This window comes from Cervus elaphus, chromosome 13, assembly GCF_910594005.1.
Source record: "Cervus elaphus chromosome 13, mCerEla1.1, whole genome shotgun sequence".
Taxonomy (NCBI): Eukaryota; Metazoa; Chordata; class Mammalia; order Artiodactyla; family Cervidae; genus Cervus; species Cervus elaphus.
In genome coordinates, this window is record NC_057827.1 from 12,188,509 (window position 1) to 12,211,668 (window position 23,160).

Below are 23,160 nucleotides of genomic sequence, written 5' to 3' on the forward strand. Positions count from 1 at the left end.
TTGGTTCCTTGGCTACCCACCTCCCCCTTGGCTCAACTCTGGGCTGAAGGATCCTTCCTGGTATGGGGGCCCTGCCCCAGCCAGTTCTGCCCACCGCTGTCCCCACCTGTGAGGCTGAACCCCCCTCTCCCCAGGCCTCCCTGGACCTGTAAGATCCCCACTGAGCTTTTCAACACCCTAAAGCCAAGGTTCCTAGCCCAGATCAGTGAGGTCAGTCAGGGGCCCGGGGCACGGGTATGTGTTAAAAACTTGACCTGCAGGCAGCATTGAGAGCCACGTAGGTTAAAGTTTCCAGAATGGGAAGTTTGTTGAACAGCTTGCTCGTCCCAGACAGCATTTGAGGCCATTGAGTCACTGTCCTAGCCAGGCCTGGGGACCAGCATTTGATTATCGGTGGGATAAACCACGTTTGGGAGACGTGGCCCCGCAGGGCCCTGAACTCCGTTCACCCGGGGCTCCCATCAGAGGTCAGGCGCTCGCGGGCCCTGAACGCGCTGTCCTCAGCTGGCAGAGTCCTGCCCCTGGAGCTGCCACGCACGAGGCAGCTGTTCCACACTTAGCCCACGCCTGGCTCGTGCCTGACGTGCGCTCAGTTGCCAGAAGGGAGGGGGCTCCCGGCCCCATCCTCCCTTTCCGAGCACCTCACGTTTCTTCTCTCCTGGCAGGTCCTTTGGGGTTGTCCTCTGGGAGATTGCCACGCTGGCCGAGCAGCCGTACCAGGGCCTGTCCAACGAGCAGGTCCTTCGCTTCGTCATGGAGGGTGGCCTTCTGGACAAGCCGGACAACTGTCCTGACATGCTGTACGTATGTGCTGGGTCCCTGTGGCCTGGCGGTGCTGGACCGGCCAGAGCAATTGAGACGAGGGTTTATCTTAACGGAAGAACCTGGGCATTTGGGCTGGTGCCTTAATCCCACCCCGTCTTCCTTAATCCTGGGAAGATTTTTGCATTGCAGTTTCTCAGGCAAAATGTCTTTGTGAAATACTTGACCAAAGCAATCCCTGCCAATCTTCTCTAGGCAGAGTTGTTTAAAAAAAAAAAAAAAAAGGAGCAACCTGATACTTGATTACTCTGAAACCACAGCCCTGGGCTGCTCCCCAGCCGTTGGCAAGGCTCCTCCAGGCTTCCGGGGGTGACCTCAGACCTGCTGCAGGCCGCTCCAGGACGCTGCCACCACCTGCGTCCCCCTCGGGTTTCTTCCGTTAGGTGTTTACAAAAGTCGTAAGAAGTGTGAGGGGTGGGCTCCTGGCAGCCTCCTCCAGCAGCCGTGTGGACCGGAAGGCAGTTCAGGGGGCCTCCTGGAACACGGCTTTCTGTCCTGAGATTCGTCAGGAATGGGAAATGGTCCACCAGCCTCGTGGGCCTCCCTGCTCGGTGTTCTTAGGGCAGGGGTGTTCTTATCCCCTCAGTCTGTGGTGGTCAGCGCTGCTGAAGGTGTGAGGGTGTGCAGGTGTGCTGCAGTTGGGTCGTCAGGTGCAGACAGGCATGGGTGAGGAGGACTGGGCTTGCTTTTGACATGCACCTTAAGGCAGGGCTCACGATTTTCTGGATCCCGATACGTGGAAGGTAGGCTACCACTAATACCTCAAGACCAATCCAAGAATTTTCCAGAAGCACTTTTCAGGACAGGTTTGGCCTCACCTTGGAAAAGACCCCAGAGGAGTTGGGCTGTCTCTCTGTCCATGTGGAAGCCCCCCCGCCCCCTCCAGATCTGCCGCCTCCCTGCCTCCAGCCACGCAGCACCAGCCTCCAGTGAGCCCTGGCTGGGGGGAGGGCCGCGCCGTGGCCGGATGGTGCAGACGTGAGTCAGGGCCGTGCCGAGTGGGGACCAGGGAGATCAGCCCAGCAGCCGGGAAGGCTCAGTTCACTTGGTCTCTCAAGGTTTCCATGGATCGGGAAATGGGGACTCTGGGTTCTCTGCTCCATGTGACAAGGTTGAGATCAAGATGTCAAGCCCGCTGTGACCATCTGGGGCTCCCAGGCCCCTTCGGGCTGCTGTCAGGAGTAGGCTCCTTGTGGCTATAGGCCTGAGGTCCCCAGGTCTGCTGGCTCCCAGCTCCTGGTCCTTGCCGCCACTCCCTGCCACGAGCTTCTCAGCGAAGCAGCTTTCTTCTTCAAGGCCAGCAAGAGGACTTCCTCTGCTGCTATTGGCATTTTTCTTTTTTTTTACTTAATTAAGTCACATCCATGCTGGGTAATCTCCCTTTTGATTAACATAGAGTCAGTTATTAGAAGCCTAAATGAAGGAGGGAGATCCCATCATGTTCACAAGCCCCTCCCACGCAGGTGAGGGGATCATACGGGGTGTTTGCACCAGGGGTGGGGATCTTGGGGACCATCTTAGAGTCTGACGGCTGCAGCCTGGGAAGCAGAAACTACTGTCTTGGCAATAAATCACAGTTTTGATTTTTCCTCTAAAGCATGTTTAGTGTAGCTTCCAAGACTGGATCCCTAAGCTCCAGGTAGAGTGTGGGAGGGGTGGTGGGATGGGAGAGGGGGGCGTAGGACCTGTTCTTCTGGCTCTGACTGTGCTGTTGCTTCGAGAGAACATTAGCTGTCCATAAGGAGTAGGCATCCTACTCCTTAGCTGCTGCCTCTGAGCATTTGCTCAGCCAAAGCCTGTTATGTCTCTAGGACAGCTTCCAGGGAGTTAGGAAAGAGGCCAGAGAATGCCACAGGAAAGGCAGCATCTTTGCCTCAGTGTTTGTGTATGTGTGTGGAGGTGGGGTGCCCATTGATCACCTGAGCATGGGTCTGGCCTAGGAAACCGGCACATGTCCTGGACGTGGGGCACAGAATACACCCACCGTGACAGGAAGCTCCACTTCTCAGGAGGCTGTGCGTCAGGGGGCACCAGGCGTCCTGGATCCCTCACCAACAGACTGCCTAGCACAGCGTCTTCAGGCTTCGGGACCCAGAGCTGGCAGAGAACTCAGACAGCTGCTCAGTGTGTTTTCTTGCCCCCTTGTGGAAACTCTCCCTCTTCTCCTCTGTATTTTTTTAATATTTTTTTTTTAGTTGCAGCATAACGTTATCTGAAACCTAACAGTTGAAGACGACAGTTAGCATTTTTTAATCTCTCAGTGTTTGTGGAGGTCAGGGAGCCAGGAGCAGCTTAGCTCTCCTGAGGTCACAGTCCGGCTGGCAGCCAGGGTTACACTCATCCGAAGGCTTGAGTGGGGCTGGGATCCATGTCCAGAGCAGAGCACCCCCCGCTGGGTGCCACGCGAGGCCTCAGTTCCTCTGTGATGCTGCTTCAGGGTCCTCCTGCTGTGTGGCTGGCTTCTCCTAGGGCAGGGCTCGGCAGGCCTTTTCTCCAGAAGGACATATGGTAAGTGGCAGGTAGTAAATATTTTCAGCGCTGTGGCCTCTGCAATCTCAACTGCAGCTGCTCATCTGGCTGTTTACAGGGGCAGCCAGAGACATCACAGGAGCAGGCATGACAGGCGCGCTGATGGTCCAGGGAAGCTTGATGTCTGGGTCCTTTATTTGAATTTCACATAGCTTTCATTTTGTCGCAAAATATTGTTCTTGTTTGATTTTTTTCCCAACCATTTATTGATACAGATATAAAAGTCATCCTTAGCTACCAGGCCTTGCAGAATCAGAGAGCAGGCCAGATGTGGCCCGTGGGCCCGGAGCTCGCCCACCATGCCCAGGGCAGTCGCTCGCATGGCAGAGCAGGAACCACGCATGGTGTTCTTCGTGGCCTGGCAGTCATGCTCTTCGGTGTCCAGCGCTTCCTGTGGGCTCTGTCTGATGTGACGGCAGATTCTGTGAGGCGTGGACACCGGGACGTGAGGGTCTTGGAGGTCAGCCACCATGCCCGACTGGTGACTGCCCTCCACTGTGAGTAGTGTAGCCACGGTACTGTTGGCAGCCCATGAGAAGAACGCTCTTCCTTCAGAACAAAAGCATAAGTAATGGACTTTGAGGAATGATGCCCGCTGAATTTGTATGAGCGTGTCTGGTGCCAGGAGAGAACCTAACGCTGGCAGTGGTGGTGTGCCAGCAAGCGTAGCAGCAGTCCAGGAACGCAGGTGTGAGCTTTGTTCGTGTGGTTTGGGGGTGGTGGGAGGTGAGGCACTGTTCCTGAGCTTTCTCTCTTTGACTTGAGTCATCATTGTTTCTGAGAAACTTGTGGGCCGCCTGAAGCTGATCTGCCTCCAGGTGACAGGAGCTTTATCATAATTTAATATGCCTTGGAAGCAGCACCCCTGCCCTGGGAAAGGCAGCGCATTTCCTGTTCCCAGCCTGGAGTGACAAGGAAACGTACGTGGTGCGGTCACTCTGGAATATTAAATGTATAATTCAGGAGGCCTTTCTGCCCTGCCAGCCAGAACCCTCTTGGCAAACTTTCTCCCTTCTAAGAAAGCGAGAGGAGGCAAGTTGGTTTCATAGAGAGTATCTATGTTGTCCTTTATTGATGAGTTTAGGTGAGGAAGACATGTTCTGGGAGATGGGGTTCTTTTATTACAAAACTGAAAGAATGACTGTTGTTTTCCCACGAGAGAGGAAAGTCACTGAGCCCCTGGGAGCTGCCTGAAAGCCGTGCTGGGCCCCACGTGGAAGAGAGCTTATGTGCTCCGGTTTCATGGTTCTGGAGGTGTGGATGACACCCACAGGGTAACGGGGCGGGTGTTCACGGGCTGCTGGGGGAGCTCAGCCCAGTGTCTTCGCTCGGCGGTGCCAAGGAGTTGCTGGCTGTTCTGAGCAGCCAGCAGTCCTGATGCCCTTCAGAGCACGGGCGCCCGGCTTCAGAGGAACGGCGTCGTGGACCGGGCCGTAGTGCAGCCGGGCCCGTGGGGCTCAGCCCTGAGATGCAGTGTGTACCGCTTAGCACGGGGTGGAGACCGATTGGCCTGCGGTTCCTTGACCTTGTCTCGCGCTCAGGCCTCCATAGTCACGCTGCCAGTGTCCTGGAGCCCCTCTGAGCACGTGCTAGCTGCCCTGGCCGAGCCGGGGCTGCGGGGCTCGGTCACCCTCCCAGCCGGCCCAGTGACTGAGAGGCCGGGGCGCGGGTGGAGCAGAACCGGGCACCGAGCAGGGAGCATGCTCTCTGCCAATGGCCCCCCAGATCGTGCAGCTGGACCTCGGCCAGGGAGGCCTTCAGGGTGCGCTGTTCAAGAGGACTTGGAGCTTCTCAGTCCAGAGTCGTCAACTCACAGATGAGTCTGAAGCAAACTCGGTAGACTCTGATTGTCTTGCAGTTTTCAAGCACGGTTTTTCCCTCTTGCTCACTGTTAGAGATCCCGGGCCAGTCCTCTGGGAACCGAGCACTTGAGTGGGACGCAGACAGGCTGGGATGGCACTCATGCCTGGAGAGCCTGCGGCTGCTTCCCCAGGGGCTGGGCCCCACCTGCGATCGCTGGCCTGAGCCAGAGGCACGTGGGCTGAGCGTTGAAGCTGGCCCCGGCCCACTGCCCCTGCCGGCCGAGGAGTGGGGCAGGAGCCTGAGTGTTCAGGGCTGCCGGGAGGCAAGGAGGGGTGCTGTGAGCCCTGCAGGTCCTCTCTGCAACGCCATCTCTTTGTCCTCATGGGGACGATGAGGCCACTCTTGGCAGGTGACCGCAGCCTGCCCACACAGCCGGGCTGAGGGTGGGGTGGAGACGGCCAGTGGCCTCCGCGGGCACACACAGGTGGCGGCTCCATCTGCCCCTGCCCCTGCCCAGGTGACGGCCACGCACACGTGCACCTCCTGTGCGGGCATTCATTGCAAGATGGCTCCTGCTCCCCAGAGCTGACCAGTTGTTAAAAAAAAAATCTGCTTTTTTTAAAGAGGAGTTTTATCAGCTCAAAAATCGTTCTAGAGTCTACTGGAAAGTTTTCTTGTGGAGATAGTGTAAACAAGGTCTTGAATCTCGCTGAGGGAAAAAACACTGCCTTTTATGGGCAGCACTGGGGGGCCGTGCCTCTGGAGAGGTTCATACGCTGTCACGTGGCTTGTGTCTGCCGATGTCATTCACAGGCCTCCTCCCCTGCAGGGCACTCCCCAGCCCCAGGCTGAGGCACCCGGAGCCAGGACACATCACGTGTCCTTGGCCCTGGCTGCGCTTCTATTCAGGGATAAGCCAGTCAGCTAGAGAGGAAATTGCAGCTGAGCCATCGAGAGGCATGTCGTGTATTTATGGCTCTTTATTTTTATTTTTTATTGGGGGGGGGGGGCGTTGGTCCTTTTTCATAGGAAATGATGAAGGTGAGGATATGGAAGGGGGCTTGTTTGCCATCTGACCCAAGAACAAGTCACCAGTTTATCTGCAAAGCCCCCACAACATCTGTGACTGTCCATGGATGGCCAAGAGAGGGAGACGGGGCAGGACTGTGGTCTCTCTTGTTGAGGCTGAGAGCAAGTTTCTCTTTCTGAGGTTGGTGGTGGTGATCAAAGTGCAAGCAGGTCATTTGTGAGACTTTCATTCCTGCCACACCCTCACTCATTTGGGGGTCTATAAAATGGGGCTTTATTATGATACACACCTTCCCAGAACCATGCAGAGGGATGCCGTATACACCCATAAAACTGAGAGCACTGGTCGACTACTGTGGGGTTAGCGTTCTGACCTCGTGTAGGTGGTTTAGTTGGGAGGGGAAAAGATAGTCTTCATGTTTTGTCTAACTCTCCGCTAGAGCAGAGGTGGCAAGCTTTTTCTGCCAAGGGCCACACCGTAGGGCTCACAGGCCAAACCATCTCAACTATTCAGCTCGTACAACTACTGGTTTGAAAGCAGCCGCAGACCATGTGTCAACAAACGGGTGTTTCTGCTGCAGTAAAACTTGATTTACAAAAGCAGGCAGCCGGCCTCTCTTCTGTTCCCGCCCTCACTCAAGGTCACATCCTCTCCTCTCCGACTTGACATGACACCCTTCTCCCCAGGTCTTTCAGGGTGCCTGGCGGGTCGACCTGGTGGGTCGACCTTCCTGTCCCCTTGCGCTTTCTCTCTTTGAAGTGGTCTCTGGGACCAGACTCAGGTTTGTCAAGTGTCAGCCTGAGGCTGGAAGCCAGTTTGGGGGCACTTTGAGCTTCCTAGATGTGGGGCGTTCCATTGGGCCATTTTTATTGAAAAGTATCTCATTAGCCAGAAGTTTTGAAACAAAACATAAAACAGTTTCTGGCGAGAAAACAGAAGTGGAAGGGAAGGCACTCTGGTCTCCATGAGAAAAGGCCGCTGTCTGCTCAGAGCCGCCTCCACACTCCTGGCAGCCTGGACCTTGGTTCAGCCATCTCCCGCACGCCTGGAGGTCTGCGTAGCTGGAGCCCTCTGCATGCCGGGTGAGTGAGGGGTGCCCCTCCTCCCGTAGCTGTGCTGAACCATTGTCAGAACCTGTGTTGGCTTTTTCTGCTTGCAGCCGCCTGTTATGGGGGCTCGGGCCCAATGCTGGGCCGGTCCCTGTGGCCATGTGATGCCGAGGCTTCCCAGGTGCCCTCTTTGCCCGCCCTGGCCCTGAGCAGGGACCCTGGCCCCAGGCTCTCACTGGGTTCAGGGCAGCCCGTCTCCCAGGCTGGCTCTGCCACCTTGGGGCAGGCAGTGTGCAGCCTGAGCCCCGGCACTGGAAGGGGGCTGTGCGTCCCTTCTGTCTTGCAGCCACACTGCCTGGCACTGCCTGTCCTCGGTTCTCTGCCAGTGGCCCCCTGCACCCAGGAGGAAGCCTGGAAACAGCGTGTGTAGAACTAAAGGCAAGCGCTGTGGGGAAAACTGATCGTTGCTCAGCCTCCTCAGCGTTCTCATTCTGGAAATAATGTTTACCCAATGGCTGCAGGAGATGCTTCAGATAGAAGGCTGGTTTGCATTTTATGTAAATACGTGTAGTAAGAGGCTTTTATGGGTGGCTCAAACACCTACAAAGAATCCTCCTGCAATGTGGGAGGCCCTGGGTTCCATCCCTGGGGAAGATCCCCCAGAGGCGGAAATGGCAAACCCACTCCAGTGTTCTTGCCTGGAGAATCCCATGGACGGAGGAGCCTGGTGGGCTACAGTCCATGGGGTCGCAAAGAGTAGGACACGACTGAGCGACTGACACTTTGGCTTGTAATAACAGATTCTGTGTGGGACCTGTATTTGTCCCTCTCGGGATGTGAGAGTTAGGGTTGAGTCCTGCATGTGGGTGAAGTGACTGCAGCGGTGGACATAAGTCAGGAGAAGCTGAAGGCTACCTGTGTCAGAGAGAGACAGAGTAGATACTCCCCCGTGTCAGAGAGAGACAAGTAGATACTCTCCCGTGTAGAGAGACAGAGTAGATCCTCCCCTCTGTCAGAGAGAAACAGAGTAGATCCTCACCTCTGTCAGAGAGAGACAGAATAGAGACTCTCCTGTGTCAGAGAGAGACAGAGTAGATCCTCCCCTCTGTCAGAGAGAGACAGAGTAGATCCTCACCTCTGTCAGAGAGAGACAGAGTAGAGACTCTCCCGTGTCAGAGAGAGACAGAGTAGATCCTCCCCTCTGTCAGAGAGAGACAGAGTAGATCCTCCCCTCTGTCAGAGAGAGACAGAGTAGATCCTCACCTCTGTCAGAGAGAGAGAGTAGAGACTCTCCCATGTCAGAGAGAGACAGAGTAGATCCTCCTCTCTGTCAGAGAGAGACAGAGTAGATCCTCACCTCTGTCAGAGAGAGACAGAGTAGATCCTCACCTCTGTCAGAGAGAGACAGAGTAGATCCTCACCTCTGTCAGAGAGAGACAGAGTAGATCCTCACCTCTGTCAGAGAGAGAGAGTAGAGACTCTCCCGTGTCAGAGAGAGACAGAGTAGATCCTCCCCTCTGTCAGAGAGAGACAGAGTAGATCCTCCCCTCTGTCAGAGAGAGACAGAGTAGATCCTCCCCTCTGTCAGAGAGAGACAGAGTAGATCCTCCCCTCTGTCAGAGAGAGACAGAGTAGATCCTCACCTCTGTCAGAGAGAGAGAGTAGAGACTCTCCCGTGTCAGAGAGAGACAGAGTAGATCCTCCCCTCTGTCAGAGAGAGACAGAGTAGATCCTCACCTCTGTCAGAGAGAGACAGAGTAGATCCTCACCTCTGTCAGAGAGAGAGAGTAGAGACTCTCCCGTGTCAGAGAGAGACAGAGTAGATCCTCCCCTCTGTCAGAGAGAGACAGAGTAGATCCTCACCTCTGTCAGAGACAGAGTAGATCCTCACCTCTGTCAGAGAGAGACAGAGTAGATCCTCCCCTCTGTCAGAGAGAGAGAGTAGAGACTCTCCCGTGTCAGAGAGAGACAGAGTAGATCCTCACCTCTGTCAGAGAGAGAGAGTAGAGACTCTCCCGTGTCAGAGAGAGACAGAGTAGATCCTCACCTCTGTCAGAGACAGAGTAGATCCTCCCCTCTGTCAGAGAGAGACAGAGTAGATCCTCCCCTCTGTCAGAGAGAGACAGAGTAGATCCTCACCTCTGTCAGAGAGAGAGAGTAGAGACTCTCCCGTGTCAGAGAGAGACAGAGTAGATCCTCCCCTCTGTCAGAGAGAGACAGAGTAGATCCTCACCTCTGTCAGAGAGAGACAGAGTAGAGACTCTCCTGTGTCGGAGAGAGACAGGCTGCTGGCCTGACACAGCCTGCGCGTGCTCGCTGCGCCCGGTGTGGCGGGGCTCCTGGCCCGGCGCCCTCCGGGCGGGGCCCACCTCTGCCGTCTCCCCGCAGGTTTGAGCTGATGCGCATGTGCTGGCAATACAACCCCAAAATGCGGCCTTCGTTCCTGGAGATCATCAGCAGCGTCAAGGACGAGATGGAGGCGGGCTTCCGGGAGGTCTCCTTCTACTACAGCGAGGAGAACAAGCCCCCGGAGCCGGAGGAGCTGGACCTGGAGCCCGAGAACATGGAGAGTGTGCCGCTGGATCCCTCGGCCTCCGCGGCCTCCCTGCCGCTGCCCGACAGACACTCAGGACACAAGGCCGAGAACGGCCCGGGCCCGGGCGTGCTGGTCCTACGGGCCAGCTTCGATGAGAGGCAGCCCTACGCGCACATGAACGGGGGCCGCAAGAACGAGCGCGCCCTGCCCCTGCCCCAGTCCTCGACCTGCTGATCCCGGATCCCGGCCGTGCACACAGTAACGCGCGCGCGCGGCGGCGGGGGTGGGGAGAGTGTTCACAATCTATTCACAGCTTCCTGTACCTCAGTGGATCTTCAGAACTGCCATGGCTGCCCACAGGAGACGGCTTCTCTGCAGTAAACACATTTGGGATGTTCCTTTTCTCAATATGCAAGCCGCTTTTTATTTCCCTACACAAACCCTTAACTGACACGGGCCTTTAAGAACCTTAATGACAACACTTAATAGCAACACTTGAGAACCAAGTCTCCTCTCTCTCCCTGTCTCTCTCTCTCTCTCTTTCTCCACACCTTTCTCTTTCTTTCTGCTTCATGGTGGAAACACATCTGCCGCAAGCCCAGGCGGGATGCCCTCTGCATCAGATCGAAGCCAGGGCTGCCCATCTGCGGCCCCACGTTGCCCTGAACACACCTGCCGGGTCACCGTAGGTCTTTATAAAAAACACGTTGAGACGGGATTTTTTAAACTGTCTTTAACATTTTTAGGGACATACGAAATTTACAAAGGGCCATCGTTCACCCAAGGTTGTGACCATTGTTAACGCTGCCAAATTCTGCCAAAACCCCAACGTTTCCCCTTCAGCGCCCCCCACCATTCTCTCGTTTCCAGAGACCTGGGCGAGCCGGGAGCTAGTCACTCGTTAAGGGCCGCGCTCCTGACGCCCTGCACCTGGTCGTCCCCAGTGTTCCGAGTCTCGCGTTCACACAGGTCCATTGGCTTCTGACGAGGTTATTATTTGGGGGCACTGGACAGAATGAGAGTCGCTCTCAGGATGGGGAGGAGCCGGCCTGGCCTCCCCACCCCCCCCCTTTCTGCACCCCCACCTTCTAGCCCCCCAGGAATCCTGGAGGAAACAGGCCCTGTCGGGAGCCTGGACGACAGGCTCTGAGTAAAGGTCATCCATGTGCCCGTCTCCTGCCCCCGCCCAGCCCCCAAGGACACAGATGGGAAGGGGTTGCCAGGGACTCAGCCCAGCTGTTCATGCAGGTTTGCAAGGAAAGCAATTCCAACACCACAACAGTGCGAAGAAAAGCAGTAAATGGATTCAAGCATTCTAAGCTTTGTTGACATTTTCTCTGTTACTAGGACTTCTTCGTGGGTCTTACAGTTCTATGTTAGACCATGAAACATTTGCATACACATCGTCTTTAATGTCACTTTTATAACTTTTTTACGGTTCAGATATTCATCTATACGTCTGTACAGAAAAAAAAAAAAAAGCTGCTATTTTTTTTGTTCTTTATCTTTGTGGATTTAATCTATGAAAACTTTCAGGTCTACCCTCTTCCCTCTCTGCTCACTCCAAGAAACTTCTTATGCTTTGTACTAGAGTGCGTGACTTTCTTCCTCTCTTCCCAGTAATTGATACTTATATAACATAATTTGCCATGAACTGTTTGATGCCTTTTTATAAATACATAGCCCTCCCGGCTCCCCTTGCCCCGTTAGTTCTGTTCTAACCCGTAGGCTCTGTGGGCACGAGGCTGGTGAGGGGGGCTCGGAGAGAAGGTGGGTGCCTGCCCCGAGCCTCTCTCCCCAGCCTGCCCTCACACAGCGTCTGAGTCTGTTACAGTGCAAGACATGATACAAACTCAGGTCAGAAAAAAAAGGTTAGATATATCGCACATCCTTGTTCAGTGTTGGTACCATTGTTGACAAGTCTCAGCTTCTCTTTCCCTTGCCTTTGTTTCAGTTGTGACACACATATATCTATTTTTTTAATTCTTGGGTACAACAGCAGTTTTAACTGCAGACACTAGGCATTTGGATTACTATTTTTTTTTTAATGGCTATTTAATCCTTCCATCCCACGGAACACAGCTGCTGAGTCCAGGGGTGCAGCGGCGCGCGCTCCAGCGGGCCCGTCTACGGCCTCCCGCCGCCACCCCGCCCCCGACCGGACCTACCAGAGACGCCCCGGGGGCTCCCCCGGCGCCCATGGGGAGTGGGGCGCAGGGTTGGTGTCCTCACGGAGCCGCTGGCAGCCCCCCGGCAGGTCGGGACAGCGGGCGCCGCGGGGCGGGGGGCCGGGGGCCTGGCCCAGGGCAGTCGTTCCCCGGCCAGCAAGCCGAGCGCTCGGAGCCCGGGGTCTCGTTTTGTTTAGCTCTTAGCACTTCTCACCAGAGTGATGACGGCACAAGAGTTGCTTCTGGGATGGAAATGTTTAAATTATGAGCAAGAACAAAGCGGTACAGTGTGATGATTGCTAGTTGCGACTGGAGATTACACACAGAAAAGGAAGTTGGTAGTGCTTTTTTGCTTGTCAGTAGTTTCAGTCCCACTATTTCCTCTAGTCTGTCCCATAGTTTTTCCCTTAAAAAAAAAAGATGACAAAAAGAAAAAATTAGGGTATTATATGTAGGAGTTCTAATTTATTTTGTGATACCAGTTTCAATCACTGTAGAGAAGCCCCCTTACGAATTTAAATACTGAGAAAAGGGTTTGTGTGTGTGTGCGTGCGTGTGTGTAAGACAGGACAGTTTAGGGTTTTTTGTTTTTGTTTTTTTCCCAAGCATTTATCTACCTCACTCTTATTTTTTATATGTGTATATATAAAAGGAGTACATCTCACATTTCTCAGCACCTGACAATATGCCGTTGATACTGGTAACCTCATGCACACCACAGGCCGCACACACCAGGGACGCGGGGCGAGGCCAGCCTGTGCCCCGGGGTCACAGCAGCGGGAGCTCACCTCCCCACTCGCCTTCCTCTGCGGCGGCTCGTTTGGCGCCGCTCCTGTTCTCCCCCTGACTCAGTTTCCCGAGAGGCGGGGAGGGTCCCGGCAGGTTGTCTTGGAAACCAGCTACTCGGTGCAGACTGGGGGGAGGGGCAGTGATTTCCAGTCTGGGGACCAGGCCGAGCCAGGGCCCCCACCTCCCCCTGTGGCCGCGGGGTGGCCGCTGGGCCCCCAGCCGGGTCAACTCAGCCCCCCTGCGGCCACGTGGGCTCCAAGAGCCGGCGAGCGCCTCCTACTGCGGCTTCCCGACCTGGTGGTGGCCAGCCCCAGGTAGGACGTTCGGAGAAGAGTCCCCGCCTCCCTGTCCAGGCTGTTCTCTCCACCTGGCCCTCACCTCCTTCCCAGGGGCAAACAAAGACGTACCAAACCTTTGGGCTGGAAGGGGCAGTGCCTCCTCCCCCCGCTCCCGCTGCTCACCGGCGGCCGGCGCCCCCTCCAGCAGCTGCTCTCACAGGCACTGGCGTTTCATCTGGGAAATGCAGTGGGGGGTGGGGGTGGAGGAATCGCCCCAAGTGTGGCGGCTCCTTTCTGCTCCCAGGACTGCCGCTGTGCTCAGGAGCTCCTCTCCTGCGGGAACACCCCTCTCATTCCCCAAGTCCCCTGGCATCTTTAAGGTCATTGAGAAGTAGTGTCTGATCAGGGTTTCCCGCTTCCACACTGTAGGTGCCCCCGTGGAATAGTGGCCTCTCCTCCGTTTTGCACATACCTACCGGTTTCCACAACTGGATTTCTACAGATCATTCAGCTGGTTATAAGGGTTTCGTTTAAACTGTCCGAGTTGTTGGTGTCACTTTTTGTTTTATGTAGGTGGTTTTCCTTTAAGTAGAGAGAAAACACTTAACAGTATAGCGCCCATCATAACAAATGCTTCAGAAACACTTAAATAAAAGAGAATTTTTTGCTTGTGTGATGGTGCAGTCATTTTACTGGACCAAACCACCCACCTTAACTATACCAAGGCATCATCTGTCCACAGTTCTAGCCTAATTTTACGCTCATTTCCCACCTCTTCTTGGCTTCCTCCTTTGTATGCTCCAAATAACTTAAGCTGAGTTGTGGCATTCTCCATGCAGCCTCCTTCTGACAGCAGCTTGCACTGCTTGACGTGACGTGAACCACTGAGGCACATCATTGAATTGATGTGAGCATTAAAACCTGATCACACACAGCCCTTCCCTGAGGCAGCAGGAGCTGGTGTATTCTGGAGACGTTGTTGAACTGCAGCTGGGTGAGACCCAGACCACCCCAGGACTCCCTTAGAGGATGTCCTGACATTTGACACAGTTGGAATGAGCTTCCTCCTTGGAAGATAGAAGACCATGTTCATGGCCAACACTGGCCTTTCCTTCCAGCCTGTTTCTTATGACTTGGAACAACATTTCAATAATAGAGAAAAAAAAGAATGGTTATTGTGGAACTACTCAATGGAAAAATGCTTGGCATGAAGTGGTATGTTTTCAGTTGGGTAACAGATGTCAGAGCCAAGTATGACGCCAAATTCTAGGCCAGTTCGTTCCACGGAAGCCTCTTTCTCAGCAGCCCACCTCTGCTGGCAGGTGGCTGTACGGGATACAGGCCGCTGTTCCGACAAGGTCACACGTAGCTCAGAGCGGTGAGAAGGCTAGGATACTTGGTCCAAGGTCCTCAGCTGTTACTGTTGGGTCCTCCGGCCAGACAGTGTCAAAGGCGACTCTTCCCAGAACACAGGCACCCTCCAGTTGACAGTAAAGCTCCATGGGATGCCTTGGCCCATTCCAGCAGTCCCAGTAATGCATTTAAGGTTTGGGGTTTGTTCTTTTGTTAATATTACTTTTGTGTTTGTTGGCTGTGTTTCCATTTCCTGGGCTAAGCAGCATTGGGAGACATGGCCCAGAGATCCACTCTTTAAGAACCAGTGATGAAAATCAAACTCTTAACTCCACTCTGACATAGTGGGTGGTACAAATGAGAACTTCAAGAGAGGATGTTGCTTAGATTGAACCTCTGTTGCGAGAGATGCTGAAGATACAGACCTTGGACAGGCCAGAGGGTTTCATTTTTGGCCTCCAGCTTAGATGACTAGTTGGTCATTTAGAGAAAAAGCAGATGAACACTCCTTGATGGTGGAATGAGGAGGTGGCAGGAAACCATTGTAACTGGGATCGTGAATGACATGGACAGAGGAAAGCATGAGCAGAAGGTACAGGGCTTGGAAGGAAGGTACAGGGCTTGGAAGAAGTGTGGGCTGTGCTTGGAACTTGATGGTTTCAGAAGGTATCAGACCACATCAAGGCTCAACAGTCATCCATGGGCATTTGGTGTCAAGAGATAAAAAATAACATCCTACTTTGGAAACTGTTACTGCGGAGTTCAGTCAAATTGTTCAAGAACACGAACTGCATCGCACCCGTCAGTTGTCAGTTCTGGGGCATGACTTTAGGGTTTTGTTTTATTTTGTTTATGCAAGAACATAATGATCACTCATCTGTATGTCCACGTTTGTGTGTGTCCACATCTTTCTGGTAAACATCATTGTAATTAGTCACTCATTAGCATTTTCAATAGGGCTCTTAAGTCCAGTAGATTACGGGTAGTCAGTTGACGAAGATCTGGTTTACAAGAACTAATTCAATGTTTCATTGCATTTTTGTAAGAACATAGAATAATTTTATAAAATGTTTGTAGTTTATAATTGCTGAGAATAATTTAAAGACACTTTTTTTCTCTCTGTGTGCAAATGTGTATTTGTGATCCATTTTTTTAGGACACCTGTTTACTAGCTAGCTTTACAAGATGCCAAAAAAAGGATTTTTCCCTGACCCAAGCCGTGGTTCACCCTCTTTCCCCCCTTGCTTTGTGCCCTAGTTTATAACAAAGGAATGATGATTTAAGAAGTAGTTCTGTATCTTCAGTATCTTGGTCTTCCAGAACCCTCTGGTTGGGTAGGGGGATCATCTTTTACTGCTCATTTCCCTTTGGAGTGTAGCTACTTTAACAGACTGAAAGAACCTCACTGGCCAAGCAAATCGCAGAGGTGTTGCAGCCCCGCAGTGCCGCGGCACCGTCCACACCGTTGGGCTGGCTGGTAGCTGTACTTTTAGGCGGTGCCCCGAGATGGAAGGACTCCATCGCATGGCTCCTGGTTTTCACAATGAGCACAGCACACAGACTGCCGCAGAAAGATGATAATTCTGGCGCACGCAGGCCATTTGCTTCCATGCCTCATATTATGATTAATGCTTTGCTATGACAAAGAAGAGACCCTGTTTTTATTTGAGGCAGAACACCGAACATAGATGTTTTTCAATAGAAAACAAACTTTGTAATAAAAACGACACACATTCAAGATCTTTTTTAAGTTTGACTCGTTTCTTCCTGCTCTCAGTGGGTTATTGGCCATATCAACACAGCTCCACAAAATCCCCACCACTGGAAACACCTGGGTGTTTTGTGCTACATGGGAGAAAGGTCCAGAAACAATTTGGGTTTTGTTTGCACTTTTCCTTTGGATGTTTGGTGTTGCGCAGACACAACCACAGGTGACGGATGCTTGGCAAAGACACCTGTCTGCTTTCTAAGCCAGTGAGGTTGAGGTTGGGGGTTTTGCCAGAGTTTGTCTACCTCTGGGACAAAAAAAAAAAAAAATCAAACCAGAAGGCACGATGGAATGGATGCATCACAAATAATGCATTTTCTGAGTTTTCTTGTTTAAAAAAAAGTTTTTAAAAAAAAAGGTAAAAAAATTAAAAAAAGGTAATAACATGGCCAATTTGTTACATAAAATGACTTTCTGTGTATAAATTATTCCTAAAAAATTCCTCTGTTTATATAAAAAAATCAGTAGATGAAGAAAATTTCAAAATGTTTTTTTGTATATTCTGTTGTAAGAATTTATTCCTGTTATTGCGATATACTCTGGATTCTTTACATTACCGAAAAAAAGAAACTTTGTCTATTTTGAATGGCTGAAGCTAAGGCAACTTTAGTTTCTCTTACTCTGCTTTTTTCTAGTAGTTAAAGTACTACATGGTTTAAGTTAAATAAAAGAATTCTGTATGCATGTTGGTCTCTGATTTTGCCCCTCCCCACCCCTTCTGGAAGAATCACCACACTTCTGAGCAGGGAAGCTGAGCTACGGGTGGTGTGTGTGTTCTGTGTGAAGGCTTCACCCCGTTTCTGACAGCTGAACCTTCTCGGCATGCGAATTATGGGTGAACAGGAAAGCTAGTCTCTCCATTAGGTCAGCCAGAAAAAATTTTGAATTTCTATAAAATATAGACACCTGTACTGGATTTTTGACTGCTGTGTAGGCTTTTCCATAGACAAAAGTCAGTCCAGGGCAGGTTTCGTCTGGGCGATTCTGGGGCAAAGGACTTTCTTCACACTTTGATGTCCTCGTTGGTCCCTCACGGCCCGCACACCTCCTCAGGGGGTACAGGCAAGGCCTCGGACACGCACACAGGGTGCTCACAGCTCACTGGTGCTGCAGAGACGTGTTAGTTGCTTTTCAGCCGATGATCCTGGCCTACCCCAGTATGTTGTGTGAAGTTGCTTCAGGCCTGTCCGACTCTGTGCGACTCTAGGGACTGTAGACACCAGGCTCCTCTGTCCACGGGGTTCTCCAGGCAAGAATCCTGGAGTGTGTCGTCATGCCCACCTCCAGGGGATCTTCCGGATCCAAGGACTAAACCCACATCTCTTCCGTCTCCAGCACGGGCAGGTGGGTTCTTTACCATTAGCTCCACCTGCGAATCCCTGACGCAGAGACTGCAAATCCAAGGGTCATTTTCTTTGCCAGAGGAAATGTCATGGTGGGAAGTGTGAAGACATGTTCTAAGGAAACAAGCTGTACATTTTCTAGAGTCAAACCTTACACATCGGAAGACAAGCTGATCATTTATTAGACTTTGATCATGGGACGTTATACATCAGTAGTAAAATCAGGCTACTGGACAAAGGGGGCTAACTAGCCAGGTGTAGGCAGTGCAAGTAAATGAAAGGCTGTGCTTGCTTACGACCTGGTGTCAGGGACTTGGACCTAAAAACAAGAAACAGGGGACTCTCAACTCTTGGTGTTGCCCTGGAGTTTTGCTTCCCATGGTCACGGAGGGCCTGGCACCCGGGAGACCTTCACTAGAGGACCCGTGACTCACAGCAGGCTCAACGTGCGGCTCGGGTGGGCATCTCACCTCTGGAAGGAGCCCAGATTCCTACCACCCCGGGCAGGTGGCGCTGCGCCTCCAGGCTGCAGAGGCGCAGTCTGCGCCTGTCCTCAGCCAGGGGAGCAGCAGGGTCTCCTGAGGATGAAGGTGCTGGGGCTGAAATGTGCGAGACCCTCCCCACCGCGCCCCTGCTCCAGCCCACAGTCCTGCAGAACTACTGTATCCACACTCTCAGGTCCGGCTATGAGCCCACACGCAGCGCGCTCTCACCACTGACGGACGCTCACATCCGTTCTCTCACCAGGTCTTCACAGTAACTCTGCAAAGGAAAGATTTCTATTCCTCTGTTTTATAGATGAGAAAACTCGCAGACACGTCCAAGACCCCACAGCTGTTAAATGACCGACCCAGGGCTGAGCCTTTTGAAGCTGTGTCAGCTTTCAAACCGTCTCAGAACTGCCCGCACCTCAGCTGTAACTAAAGAGACCCCAGTATGTATTGGGGGGATGGCAGGCCACTTAGACCACAAGCTGAGCAGGTCTCTGGCTGCTCCCGCAAGAACCCTGGAGGCCACAGGGGGTGGGAGATGACGGGTGTTCATCAAGAGCTCTGGGCCTCTGACTGATGACATCTAAACGTCTGCTTGGCGCCAAGCCACACGCATTTTACAATCTGAAATAACACTGGGGCTGGGTCCCAGGGGAGGCCTGGTGCCACTGTCCTGAGATGAGCTTAAAATAAGGCGGGGTGGGGGGAGTGGCCCAGGGCTCTGGGTAGCAGGTGGTTGCCTACAGTTGCAGAAGGCTCTCCTCATTAACAGCCGTGCAGCCAGCCCTGTGATTGGTGTCCAGACCACCCCGCCCCTCCTGCGGCCTTTGATCTGCTACAGTAGGACTTTGATCTGTTCTATGTCAAGTGAGCCCGTTCCATTTGCAAAGGGGTCCTGTAGAATCTATTGCAAACACACGAGTGTGCTGGAGGGCTAATGGTAAAGTGCGTTCCTTGGCCCAGTTCCTTTGTTACTAAGGTACAGCTGCTTTTTCTTACACTGAATAAATCTGGGCATTAAGTGATGATCTTTCTTTAAATGAAATTAAGTAGAAAATTACAGTGTGAGCACACCAACACAACAAGAAATTTCCCTGAGCTCAGCTCTTCCTCCAAAATATAATATGGCCAAAGGGGTTCCAATGGAAAGCTGCCCCTAGAACACACTGGAAAAGTAAAACCTTGCTGTGAGCAGCTTGGCACAGTGCCATAAAGCAAAATGAAAGATGTAAAGGGGAGGTTCTGTTTTTTAAAAGGCAGGAAAATACTGTCCATGGTAGAAGAGCTAAACCCAGCTATTAACCTTTGTTTTGGGGCCAGACACTACGGGGGGAATGTTACATGGCATGGCTACCATGAGAAGCGGTATAGCAGCACCTCCAAAAAAGTAAACTCAGAATTACCATATGATCCAGCAATCCCACTAGGTATTGTCACACATGCATATACACACACACACACAACTAAACCAGGATTCTAAGAGATATTTGCACACCAGTGTTCATAGCAGTAGTATTTTCACAACAGCCAAAAGGTGGAAGCAACCCAGTGTCCATCGAAAGGTGAATGGATAAACAAAATGTAGTCTATATATACAATGGGGCATTGAGTGAGTGAGTTAAGTTGCTCAGTCGTGTCTGACTCTTTGTGACCCCATGGACTGTAGCCTACCAGGCTCCTCCTTCCATGGGATTCTCCAGGCAAGAATACTGGAGTGGGTTGCCATTTCCTTCTCCAGGGGATCTTGCTGACTCAGGGATCGAACCCGGGTCTCCTACACTGCAGGCAGATGCTTTAACCTCTGAGCCACCAGGGAAGCCTCAGCCTTAAAGGAAGGAAATTCTGATGCATGCCACATGGATCAACCTTGAAGATATTTTGCTAAGTGAAATGAGCCAGTCACAAACGGACAAAAGTTCCATTAATATGAGGTGTCCAGAGTGACAGATTGGAGAAGGCAATGGCACCCCACTCCAGTACTCTTGCCTGGAGAATCCCATAGACGGAAGAGCCTGGGGGGGTGCAGTCCATGGGGTCGCTAGGAGTCGGACACAACTGAGCGACTTCACTTTCCCTTTTCACTTTCCTGCACTGGAGAAGGAAATGACAACCCACTCCAGTGTTCTTGCCTGGAGAATCCCAGGGACGGGAGAGCCTTGGTGGGCTGCCGTCTATGGGGTCGCACAGAGTCAGACACGACTGATGCGACTTAGCAGCAGCAGCAGAGTGTCAGATTCAGAGAGGGAGGGTAGAATGGTGGATGTCAAGGGCCACAGGGAGAAGGGAGAAGATAATGCTTAATGAGTGTGGAGTTTCAGTTTGGGGTGATGATGGTGGCAAGGGTTGCCCAAGTCAATGTACATATTTCCACTGAGCACTACAAAATGGTTAAAATGATGAATTTCATGTTATGTATATTTTATAACATTTTTTTATGAAGTTAGAAAAAGCCCAAACACTAGAGACTCGGTGGCTCAGAGGGCGCTTGCAGCACCTGGATGCACAGGCTCAGACGACCAGCGTGGGGCACCCGCAGTGGTGGCTGCACCTGTTTTCCCAAGGTCGGCCAGTTACAGGTCATCCCACCACATGGGGCTCTGGGGAACGAAGCAGAGGTCCCAGCGATCGGGAATCACAGAGGCCCGAGACATAGACTTTAAGAGGGGAAAAAGACATTACTAGCACTTCATTTTATTGTCAGGAAAACCATAACTGAAGCTAGTTAATCCCCTATGAAATGTCTGCCTTTCAGAGTGTTCTTCCTTCTTCTGACAATAAAATAACCCTTTGTGATTTCCTTGAGCGAATTCAGAACATTTTTCCTCTGTGCAAACTGTTTTATAAGCAATTTTTTAAAAAAGCCTCTCAAAGCACAGTTGAACTCTATTCACAGGATTGAAACATTTAATTCTCTCTAAAGGAGCAGTCCCCCAGTTGGTTCTCCCTGGCTGGAACTGCAAAGGCTGAGTTTCCCGTGAACCAGGTCTGGAGCCCGAGCCTTCTCAATCTCCTCCAGCATTTCCTGGATGATGACTTGCAGGGCTTTTCCCAGCAGGCTGGCGGGCAGCCAAGGAGATAACCGAGGAACGTGGATGAGCGCTGCGCACCCATTTCCATGATGCAAAGACAGGTAGTAGGCGTAATCGCAGACATACCTACAACCACACAAAATGCCAGGTTACTCCTTGGACCAGCCTGAACCTCAGCTAAACACAAGCAAAAGTGGCAGGGCCGCAGCTCCAAAGCACCAGGGGCCCACCACCCAGGAGACCCAGGCTTTGTTCTTCTGCCTCAGAAAGAACCTGCTGCTGGGAAACAGCCATGGAGAGGCTGGCTCCAGGCCTCGTGTCCAGCACATGGCTGATCCCTGGGAGGCACCAGATTGCCACCCCCAGGAGTCCAAAACGCTCTCTCCCCAGCCTGCAGACCCTCCTCATTCTTGTCTGCTTTGACTCATTTTACTGTCAGAGTTGCTTCAGGTCTTTGCTCACGACCCTCCAATCCCCACCTTTAGCAGGAGTTAACATAAATTCTTATGTTAAAAGATCCAGAAATACACAAGGAATATATAAAAACAACAACAACTAGATGGAACCAGCTAAGACCAAGATGGCCACAAACTTGACCACCAAAAGACCCTGGGGCTCATTATACCTTGATTTTTCTAAATTAGCATATTAAATGACACTGTAGCTAAATGACCAGACACTAAGGAACAAAAAAAGGATTAAAAGGCGGGGCGGTGGGGGGGAGGGGGGGGAGGGGTGTGGCACTCCACTCCCTGGAAAAAACCCCGACCCTTCCCAGGAGACTAAAGCATATGCCACCCCTCACCAGCCTCATTCCTCCTGCCTATGTCTTTATTTTTAAAATTAAATCCCTCTTACCAGGTGGGTGATAAGTTGGTCTATGAACTTAGCTCCCGCTTCTCTATACTTTTACTGCTGAACAAAGCTTGAAACCAAGTGGGAAAAAGAAACCTCTCCAACGCAGGCAGAGAGGGTCCGAGCAAGGTCCATACAGCTTAATTCAGTAACGAATTTTGGGGTTCAACTTGGGGCACAGTCTGTCCATTAATTCAGGTTTACTCACTGACCCAGGGCCAACAAAGCCAGCTAAGTAACTGAACCATGTGCCCCAATTCTTGACCTCTGGGCCAGTGAGGGACACTGGAGATAAATTAAGTTGGAGATGGAAAAGCAGCCGAGGATCAGTGGAGCACCCCCTGCCCCAGCATATCTACAGCAATGACGCCTACAGCAATTTGGGGAAGCCTGGCCTACCCCAGATATGCAGATGACACCACCCTCATGACAAAAAGAAAAGAGGAACTAAACAGCCTCTTAAAGAAGGTGAAAGAGGAGAGTGAAAAAGTTGGCTTAAAACTCAACATACAGAAAATGAAGATCATGGCATCCGGGCCCATCACTTCAAGGCAAACAGATGGGGAAACAATGGAAACAGTGACAGACTTTATTTTGTGGGGTTCCAAAATCACTGCAGATGGTGACTGCAGCCACAAAGTTAAAAGACACTTGCTCCTTGGAAGAACAGTTATGACCAACCTAGATAGCATATTAAAAAGCAGACACATTACTTTGCCCACAAAGGTCCATCTAGTCAAAGCTATGTTTTTCCACTAGTCATGTATGGATGTGAGAGTTGGACTATAAAGAAAGCTGAGCACCGAAGAATTGATGCTTTTGAACTGTGGTGTTGGAGAAGACTCTTGAGAGTCCCTTGGACTGCAAGGAGATTCAACAAGTCCATCCTAAAGGAAATCGGTCCTGAATATTCATTGGAAGGACTGATGCTGAAGCTGAGACTCCAATACTTTGGCCACATGATGCGAAGAACTGACTCATTGGAAAAGACCCTGATGCTGGGAAAGATTGAGGGCAGGAGGAGAAGGGGACGACAGAGAATGAGATGGTTGAATGGCATCACCAACTCAATGGACATGAGTTTGAGTAAGCTCTAGGAGTTGGTGATAGACAGGGAAGCCTGGCGTCCTGCAGTCCATGGGGTCACAAAGAGTCGGACACAACTGAGCGACTGAACTCACTGACTGACCCAACTGCCGGGTGCTGACCCCACTTCAGCCAATAAAGCCAGGGTTGGTTGTAGAGCCATCTGGTTGAAGCCATACCTCTTTCTAGAGGACTAGACTGGGTGGTTGGTTGTCTAAATTGAGCTAATCC

At 52.0% G+C, this 23,160-nt stretch overlaps 2 protein-coding genes across 9 annotated transcripts in view; one reads left to right on the forward strand and one right to left on the reverse strand.

Annotated features, from left to right (window-relative positions):
• The window catches only part of IGF1R (insulin like growth factor 1 receptor), a 301,102-nt gene extending 284,293 nt beyond the window's left edge, over positions 1-16,809 (forward strand). For all 3 annotated transcript variants that reach the window (XM_043921449.1, XM_043921450.1, XM_043921451.1), the window contains 2 exons: positions 666-800; positions 9,622-16,809. In XM_043921449.1, the coding sequence (XP_043777384.1) occupies positions 666-800; positions 9,622-10,003 (517 nt within the window). In that variant the 3' untranslated portion in view covers positions 10,004-16,809. The remainder of the gene's footprint in view (positions 1-665; positions 801-9,621) is intronic.
• A 3,567-nt stretch (positions 16,810-20,376) lies between these two features.
• The window catches only part of PGPEP1L (pyroglutamyl-peptidase I like), a 79,253-nt gene continuing 76,469 nt past the window's right edge, over positions 20,377-23,160 (reverse strand). For 2 of the 6 annotated variants that reach the window (XM_043921934.1, XM_043921935.1), the window contains exon 6: positions 20,377-21,114. In XM_043921934.1, coding sequence (XP_043777869.1) covers positions 20,864-21,114 — 251 coding nt within the window. In that variant the 3' untranslated portion in view covers positions 20,377-20,863. The remainder of the gene's footprint in view (positions 21,115-23,160) is intronic. The other 4 variants (XM_043921939.1, XM_043921938.1, XM_043921936.1 and 1 more) reach the window with 4 other exon arrangements.